General features: G+C 40.9%; 1 protein-coding gene across 1 annotated transcript; it reads right to left on the bottom strand.

Annotated features, from left to right (window-relative positions):
* Positions 1–1,323: 1,323 nt before the first annotated feature.
* Positions 1,324–9,239, bottom strand: pdhb (pyruvate dehydrogenase E1 subunit beta). The gene is made up of 11 exons (XM_031731486.2): positions 9,121–9,239; positions 8,977–9,036; positions 7,923–8,030; positions 7,764–7,826; positions 7,627–7,662; positions 6,965–7,155; positions 6,786–6,880; positions 2,701–2,811; positions 2,523–2,614; positions 2,311–2,452; positions 1,324–2,099 (listed from the first exon to the last, which is right to left on the bottom strand). Exons 1-11 carry the CDS (start codon positions 9,157–9,159, stop codon positions 1,954–1,956), a joined length of 1,083 nt encoding a protein of 360 aa, XP_031587346.1. The 5' UTR covers positions 9,160–9,239; the 3' UTR covers positions 1,324–1,953.
* Positions 9,240–9,468: the final 229 nt, after the last annotated feature.

Here is a 9,468-nt window from a genome sequence, read left to right as displayed (position 1 = left end):
TGTGGGAGCCAGATAAGGGGCAGCCAATGAGGAAACTGTTTTCAGACAGGATGTACTGAGGGTCAAAAATACAGAGCTGGAAATGAGCATAATGCATCTTTTTAATCCACATCACATAAACAATTGCTGGGTTGTCACAGCAGATCATCTGCCTCCATCCAGGACTTTGACCAGAATTATTTTGATCTGCATAAAGATCATGAATCATGCACCAAATGCCCTTCCCAACACAACTCTCCTCTTTTTATCTGAACTGGGCACCAGTATAAGGTGCACCCTGGGCCTGTGGGCTCTCCTGTCCTCAAAACCAAAATGTACAAATTCACTGAGGCTCAGTTTCTCAGGTGTGGATGAAGCCTAACCCTAGAACAAAAAAATTCTTAATCTTCTAAGTTTGCTTTTAGTCCAGGACGAGGATTAATCCAAGTCGGGAAAACTGGCTGACGATGTGTGACTGATTCTATTGCATGAACCAATTTTAATCTCAACCAGTAAAACCACTCTATAACAAACAGTTGAAAGTATTCAGACTTCTTTCAGAGCTGTTGGACTCCATCAATAATTTAAACTATCAACACACTTTCTGTTGTCATAATACAATGAGTAACTGCACTTCATTAACCTTGTAAGGTCCCAGTCATGACTCTGAGCCTGAGGTGGCGCTTTCTCAGGAGACTGATCATGTGCTCATTGGAAAGTCAGTGGTTTGATCCCGAGTGGCTGCAGTCTGCATGCCAAAGTGTCCTTGGGCAAGATTCTGAACTCTGAGCTCTCCCTGATGTGTGAATGTTAGAAAGCACTTCAGACCTCACAGGATTAATAAAATCGGAAGTTGGACCTTTATGGAGTTTGGTCCAGGCCTCTGCACCAAATAATTACTCTGGACATCCAAATGTTTCAGTTTTCATTTAATCTAGTAGAAAAAAAAAAAACAACATTCGTGCTATTTAGTGTGTAACCTTAAGTCTTTTTCCCACAATACAGTTGTTTTGTCCTAAAAAAAAAAAAAAAAAAAAAAAGTTCCTCTGGATAAAAACCAAGCTCACATTCTGGGTTAGGAAGAGTTTTCTTTAAATCTTTTCCCATCACTCCGACCTCTTTCCAACAATTTTAATCCGTCACAGTAACATTATTCCATCTGCAGTTTCTCAGCCAGCATATTTCAATCTTTTAGTTCAGACGGTTGATAACCAATTTAGTCTAGTGTCCTCATAAACTTCAGTTTCCAAGTGTTTATCTCAAGATGACACCTTTAGTGCAAATCTGTTCACACAATCTAACTGTGGGCAGGATGGTGTAGATGTTAGCAAATCAAACCAAACATGAGGATCAAAGTTTTTATTTCTGCAACAGTCAACAAAAATGAGCCGCTACATTAAATATTTCCAGCTCACAGCTGATGCCATTTTCCCGTTTTTAAAGACAAACTCAAGTCTGAGGAGTTACGTGAGCTGTGCGTTTGAAAGGCAGCAGCTGCAGGATGACTTTCATCCCAGTTTAGATGACAGGAATAAAGGGAGAGTGGAAAAACAAAGATTATCCAAATCTGAAGAACTTCTTGAGAAGGTTCATTGAAAGTAAATACCCGAGAACAGTTTACAGATACTTTACAGCTTTTACAGTCCAGACTCTGTAAGGGACTAACTGGTAAACTTTGGGAAGAGTCAAAAATTTATAATTTGACAATTATAGCCAAATAGTAAGATTGTACGATACTTTTTTTTTTTTTTTTTTTTTAAATTGGGAAAAGTGCAAGAGAGCAGCCAGAGCCACAGACAGTTAGGTCAGGTTAGTAACAGAGTTAACACATAGGTGCTGGGATGACCAAAACAGTGTCCACTGCCCTGAGCTACACAGCTGTGCGCATTGTTCAACATCTGGAGCGTTTGGCGGTATTTACACATTAGATATTTTGCCACCATCTGTAAACAAGGACTCAGGTGGGTGAGGGTCTCAGATGTTGAGTGTCTTTTTCACAGAGAAGATGATGTCTTTGACTTGCGGCAGGCTGTGGTCCTCCAAGATTTTAGCATATGGCATGGGGATGTCTACGCCAGTTACTCTGGTAACAGGAGAATCCAGGTAGTTGAAGGCAGGACCTGAAAAATTAAAGGAGTGTTAGACTTGAGGCCTGAAATCATTAGAGGTTGTGACTTCAGACTCAACAGCTATTAGTAAAGACACGAGCAATCATTAGTGTCCATCCCAATATGTGTCATCTGTGCTTTGGCTCCTGAAGATCCAGATCTAGGAGTTTAAGGGAATCAGTTATGCATGTTTATTTTTCAAATTAGCTGGAGCTTAGATTACCTTCCATGATCCTGGCACAGATCTCTGCTCCAATCCCAAACTGAGGCCAGCCACCCTCAACCGTCACCAGGTGATTGGTCTTCATCACACTGGTCTCAATAGACTCCACATCCATGGGACGGATGGTGCGAAGGTTGATCACCTGACAGACAACAAATGGTTAACAGGCTGCTGAGCAGTCTAGCTCATCCAGTCAATAGGCATTGCATTACCTCGCACTCTATTCCCTCTTTGGCAAGGACAGCTGCGGCATCCAGGCAGTGACCAACATACCGAGAGTGAGCAACGAGGGTGATGCTATTCCCTGAAAACAACGACATGTTCAGAAATGAGTTGTGAAGCCTCAGTGTTAAAAACCCAGGATCCAGATCCTGGTGTTCTGTCACTCACCTTGTCTCTCAATCTTTGCTTTTCCAATGGGAATGGTGAAGTCTTTGGACTGCGCTTCCTCTGACATCTCAAAGGGAACGCCATACAGCAGCTCGTTCTCCAGGACCACCACTGCAGACAGATTCAGTTCACATGTCTGTTTGAACAGGCTGCTACAAACTCACTCAAGCTGCATCTCTAACTCAAGGTGCATTTTCAGCTGACGTTTATGCCATTTTAAATACTTTATAACCAGTGTTGGGACTAACGCGTTACAGTAACTACGTTATTGTGGTAATGAGCACGGTAACTAGTTATTATGCCAAAATCAGGAACGCGTTAGTCGTTACTGGGATTTAGATAGGCTCGTTATTCGTTACTTCGTGTGGTGGCTATGGCGGAGCTTCCACAGATTCAGTAACATTAGCAAGTGGTGGCGGCCAGCAGGTGGATGAGGGAAGGGGAGGCAGGAGGAGGAGAGACCCGAGGCCGCCGGTCCGAGTGTCAGGTGAACTGAACTTCAGGTAAGAAGTTATGACCTGCAGTCTATCTGGGTCAGATATAAACCAAGTTTAGGTGGAGTTTATTTTCGTTATGCTGACTTTTTTGTACTGCGTACAAGCTAGCATGACAGAGTTTCTATACAGCTGGGTGGGTGCTATGATGTTACTGATGTTCAACTTTATTTTATTCATAAGGTTAATTATTAGAGTTGCCAACCACTCCGTAAAAAACGAAATCGTCTTGTATTCAGAGAAAATATTACGCGTTTCGTGTTGAGGTAAAAAGGAACGCGATTTGTCCCGTACTAAAAGCTAGAATGAAAAAGACACAAAGCTGGAGCTGCACAGCTGCCTCTTCTCTCATTCTCTCCCCCTCCCTCTCCTGTTTCTACTCATGAAACTGATCAATGATCAGCTGATCGGCTTTTCTGTCGCAAGTCCACTTTGCGCCAGATAGAAGAAACCAGCGGATGTCGCGTTAAACAACAGCAGCACGTTTCAGCTTGATAAGCTGTTGTTAGAATTTATTTATTACTTTCTAGTATCAGCTGATGTTTGCTGGAGCCACAGCTGTAAAAGCTGCTGGTCATGATGTCGGTTTGGATATGTGGTGAGAGGGAAACATGCAGATGAAACCAGGAGGTCCTTACTGAATCATCAGAGCTGAACAGGTGATGGAGAAACAGGTTTACCTTTTAGATGACATGAATGAGTTGAAGGGAGGTTATGAACTGTTTCTGAGAAATAACACCAGGATCTTTTTTTATTTTATTAATGTAGCTGACAGCTGGTAACTGTGCAGGGGCGGGTCTAGCAAAGTTTTGCCAGGGGGGCCAGGTAGGGCGTTAACAGGGAAAGGAGGGCGCAAAGAAATACTTTTCTTTCTTATTCTCATTTAAAATGTCTAGCTTTAAAAAAAAAAAAAAAAATTATCTGAATCTTACAAACGATTCATAGATTGATACAGATATACCATCAAAAACAGTGTACATCACTGTCAACAGCAGTGTTTGTTTTCATTCAAAGGCTTTATGATTTTTCCTATAATGGTGGGCCGGTCTCTAGTCAAAATGCCCGGGCCGATTTTTTGTCCCAGCCCTGTACGCAGCTCATCTGCACTCTGGTGTTACCTATATCTTCCTACTCAGAAATTGAAAATTCTGCCTTCCGAGTACAATTGAAAGCACCACGAGTGCAGTTTTCGTGTTGATGTAAAAAGCGCACATGACGCTGTGACGTAGGCTAGAATCATGGCGGGGGGTCAACGACGGTCCAGGCGTGGCAAGTAAGCAAGCAAGCAAGCTAGAAGACTGGTACTCTTCCTGGGTTCCTAGTTACAGTTACTTTTCCTAGTTACAGTTACTTTTCCTAGTTACAGTTACTTTTCCTAGTTACAGTTACTTTTCCCAGTTACAGTTACTTTTCCTAGTTACAGTTACTTTTCCTTTACAGTTACTTTTCCTAGTTACAGTTACTTTTCTAGTTACAGTTACTTTTCCTAGTTACAGTTACTTTTCCTAGTTACAGTTACTTTTCCTAGTTACAGTTACTTTTCCTAGTTACAGTTACTTTTCCTAGTTACAGTTACTTTTCCTAGTTACAGTTACTTTTCCTAGTTACAGTTACTTTTCCTAGTTACAGTTACTTTTCCTAGTTACAGTTACTTTTCCTAGTTACAGTTACTTTTCCTAGTTACAGTTACTTTTCCTAGTTACAGTTACTTTTCCTAGTTACAGTTACTTTCCTAGTTACAGTTACTTTTCCTAGTTACAGTTACTTTTCCTAGTTACAGTTACTTTTCCTAGTTACAGTTACTTTTCCTAGTTACAGTTACTTTTCCTAGTTACAGTTACTTTTCCTAGTTACAGTTACTTTTCCTAGTTACAGTTACTTTTCCTAGTTACAGTTACTTTTCCTAGTTACAGTTACTTTTCCTAGTTACAGTTACTTTTCCTAGTTACAGTTACTTTTCCTAGTTACAGTTACTTTTCCTAGTTACAGTTACTTTTCCTAGTTACAGTTACTTTTCCTAGTTACAGTTACTTTTCCTAGTTACAGTTACTTTTCCTAGTTACAGTTACTTTTCCTAGTTACAGTTACTTTTCCTAGTTACAGTTACTTTTCCTAGTTACAGTTACTTTTCCTAGTTACAGTTACTTTTCCTAGTTACAGTTACTTTTCCTAGTTACAGTTACTTTTCCTAGTTACAGTTACTTTTCCTAGTTACAGTTACTTTTCCTAGTTACAGTTACTTTTCCTAGTTACAGTTACTTTTCCTAGTTACAGTTACTTTTCCTAGTTACAGTTACTTTTCCTAGTTACAGTTACTTTTCCTAGTTACAGTTACTTTTCCTAGTTACAGTTACTTTTCCTAGTTACAGTTACTTTTCCTAGTTACAGTTACTTTTCCTAGTTACAGTTACTTTTCCTAGTTACAGTTACTTTTCCTAGTTACAGTTACTTTTCCTAGTTACAGTTACTTTTCCTAGTTACAGTTACTTTTCCTAGTTACAGTTACTTTTCCTAGTTACAGTTACTTTTCCTAGTTACAGTTACTTTTCCTAGTTACAGTTACTTTTCCTAGGTTTATAACAGCAACCAAGAAAAGGACAGAGCAAATAAAGACAGGTGGTGGTCCTGCACCCCCTCGTCACACCCCAGCTTTTTGTACTGTGACATTTATTGACATTGTGGGGTTTGTGTGTAGTTTTACATAACACCATCACTTTTACCTGTTCCCATGCAAGAGGTAACTGAAGCATGCACAGTAAGTTGGGGCGCGCACACACACACACACACACACACACACACGAGAGAGAGGATCCTGTCTATCCCGCAATATCCGCTGGATTCTGAAAACTCTCATCAATCTTGCACCTTCTGCAATGGGTTGCTCGCGTACAAACGGACAGGACATGGCTGCGACAGACTTCCCAAATCCACCTTCGCTTTTATAGCTGTGGTCTCTCATCTTGATTACACGAAGTAATCTACTATTACTACTCTAAAATATGAATTACATCTGAAATAATCAAATACATGAAATAGTACAGTTCCTTTTTTTAGGAAATGACCTGTATGTATCTGTATGAAATCAATAAAGGAATCAAATACTGCATTATCTTTAGTTACATTGATAATATTTATTTATGGAAAAAAAAAAAAAAAAAAAAAAAAAAACAGTGGAGAAATATCGCTGTTGCTTTCGTATAAATGAAGTGTACATACCTGAGTGGCCGCGATCTAATCCTGTTTACATAAAGTAAGCCTGCTCCCAAGCAGGTTTACGCTTACGGATCTGTTGCTATGACAGCAAGTCCCGGATGAGCTTCGGAGAACCGAACGATCCAAGATCACGCGAAATCGTCAACAATCAAATCCAGCTAGCTACTTAGCGAGGTACGAAGAACGGACCCCAGAACAAGAACAGTCAGTTGCAGTCCAACAATGCTTGAATTACTGTTTGACTATTGGCTGAGACACATTAGGGACAAGCTGGCTTATTTAATTAAACACTGATGTAATCAACTGGAGCTAGCAGTGCCTGAACATTGATATGCAGGGTTACATCCATGTTTTAAGCTTTTCAGTGTGGCATCTCACCAGGATTTTCATCTCTGATGGCTGATTTCAGGAGGCCTTTAGCATCTTCTGAGTTCCATGGACTTACAACCTTCAGTCCTGGACAGTGACCATACCTGGAGACAAATGACCACACTGATGTCAGACCTGCCAAACATCAGCTAGTTACTTCAAACAGTAACGTGACGTCTTGAACCCACCATGCAGCAAAGCACTGTGAATGCTGTGCAGCGACGCCTGCTGATGCTCCATTAGGGCCTCTGAAAACGATTGGAACTGACTGTAGCCCAGCTGACATGTAATAGGTCTTTGCTGCAGAATTGATGATCTGGTCAATGGCTTGCATGGAGAAGTTAAAGGTCATGAACTCACAGATGGGTCTCAGACCAGCCTGCAAGAGGACATTGATCTTGTTAGGGAATTTGTCGATTGCAAGTTTCAAGTATAATAGGGTAGTTTGAATCTGAAGAGCTTTCATAATCTGTACTTTGAATTCTAGTCTAAAGGAACTCTTATTTTGGCATTTATGGCTTCAAGGTAGGAAAAGTGCTTTATTATACAAGTCAAAGTGGCTTGGGAGTTGCCTGTGTACTGCTTCATTGGTCTTGAGGTGTAAAGCTAATTTGGTGGGCAATGGAGCCATAATTCAGGTCTGTAGAGAGCAAAGTGTGCACAGAACTGAATTACTGCTTAGAATTCAAGTGTAATTATGAAGCTCTTAAACTTAAGCCCATTATCTCAGGTAATGGACTCAAGATTATTCAGGGTTTAGAATGATGTTTTAGACAGACTCAAGTAAAAATGTTACAAACTAAAGTCACTTTAATATAGTCCCATCCCATCAGGAACAGGTCAGACTTACCATAGCAGCTCCTACTGCAATGCCAGTAAACCCCATCTGCACCAAAAACAAAATGTTACTAAAATGAGTCCAACACCACCAGTGGTGATACTTAGATTTGTGGAAAACATCTGTAGGGCAGGTCGTTTGGAGCTCACCTCTGAGATTGGAGTGTCAATGATTCGTTTGTCTCCATACTTCTTCCACAGCCCTCTGCTCACCTGCACCAGTAACCACCATTAGTCTGACTGCCCTCATTGGGACAGAACACAAACTGCCTCCAGGAACTTCACTCGCAATCTGAGCTTTAAACTTACCTTGTAAGCACCGTCATACTGGGCGACTTCCTCACCCAGCAGGAACACCCGCTCATCCCTCTCCAACTCCTCATCCATTGCCTGGTTCAGGGCATCACGGACTGTCATCTAACATTGGCAACAAAACAATCAGTACACGTCACAGAAAACACTGGCTTCCACATACTGAAGTTAAAAATTTAACTTATGGACGCAACAATAGCAAGTCTCCATCCAAAACCTGTTTCATATAGGGCTGTAAACAATTTCCAGAGACTTTAGTCTCAAGTGGCTTTCAGAAGACTGAAGGTTTTAGTTCAGAACTCAAAAGCTGAAAGTCATTCTTGGTAGTTACTTGTATCCAACACAAGTAGAAATTATTTAAATCTGTTTAGTTTTGTCACCAATTTACTGACCACTTAAAACCAGTGCTCTGACCTTAAACCTGTCCATTACTCCGCCCTAGAGTGCACAGTCTGATGTCACAATATTACAACCATCTTCCATTTACAGTCTCTTAATGACAAGCAAAAGATGCAGTTTGTACTTCGGTGAAAATGCCTTGATTAATTTTATCCTCCTGCCAATTATATTAAGGAATTGCTTAAAATACACGAGCAACCCCAGATGCAGCTACAATATTTAAAGACACTTCGAGATGTTGCATGTGTATTCCAGCAGCACTTCTCGTTTTGGAGTTTAAAATACTCCAAATTCCTGGATTCTTCTTGCTGTTCTGCTTAAATAGTGTGCATTTTGTTGTCTGCACTGTTTCAGAGCTTAAGCTTTGTTTTAATAGTTTTCCCCTCAAACTGGTGACAGTTATTTATGTTAATGTGAGACAGCTGTCAGCGCGATGAGGGCTGATGTGATGTAAACCCGCATCCCTCTGCTCAGTGACCGCACAACAGCACGACCCCTAAACCTTAACACACGTATTTAAAACAGGCAGCTGCTGATTAAAACAAGCCCCCATCCAATCTTCAGCCAATTATTGTTGTCTGTGCAATCAAAACTATATTTACCGATATCATTCGCTGTAGAAACAGCTAGCCTGCTAGATGCTAACACTGACCTGTACTGCGGCCGGAGCGCTCCTGTGAAAATCCCGCAGCTGCAGAGCTGACACGGTATTCTGCAGGAGAACAGAGCGGGAGCACAAACATTACACTCCAAGAAAGACCAAACACTGCTTTAAAAACATCGATTTAATCTATACCTTTCCGGAGCGGAGAAAGCACCTCAGGGACGCTGCCATCTTGAACCTGTCCTCTGTCGAACTGGAGTGACGTGATAGTGGAAGCTGGCGGATTTTAACCAATCAAGATGGCACCTCATAGGTTGATTGGAACGTGTCATTTCGAACAGCCAATCACAGCGGTCAACAAATAAGGAGGCGGGAGAGTAGGAAATGGGCGTAAAAATATCCAAGGACACGGAGCCGCGCAGGCGTCATGTGTGGAAGGCGAAACATACATAGATGCATAAATAAATAAATAGTGCGATTCACTCCTTTTTCATTCATTTTTTTTTTTTTTAATTTAATCTGTGCACTTTGACATTATTT

The sequence above is a fragment of the Oreochromis aureus genome, linkage group 5 (assembly GCF_013358895.1).
Source record: "Oreochromis aureus strain Israel breed Guangdong linkage group 5, ZZ_aureus, whole genome shotgun sequence".
NCBI classification, from domain to species: Eukaryota; Metazoa; Chordata; class Actinopteri; order Cichliformes; family Cichlidae; genus Oreochromis; species Oreochromis aureus.
The sequence above is the reverse complement of the archived record's forward strand: the minus strand, read 5'-3'. Positions and strand labels throughout refer to the sequence as shown.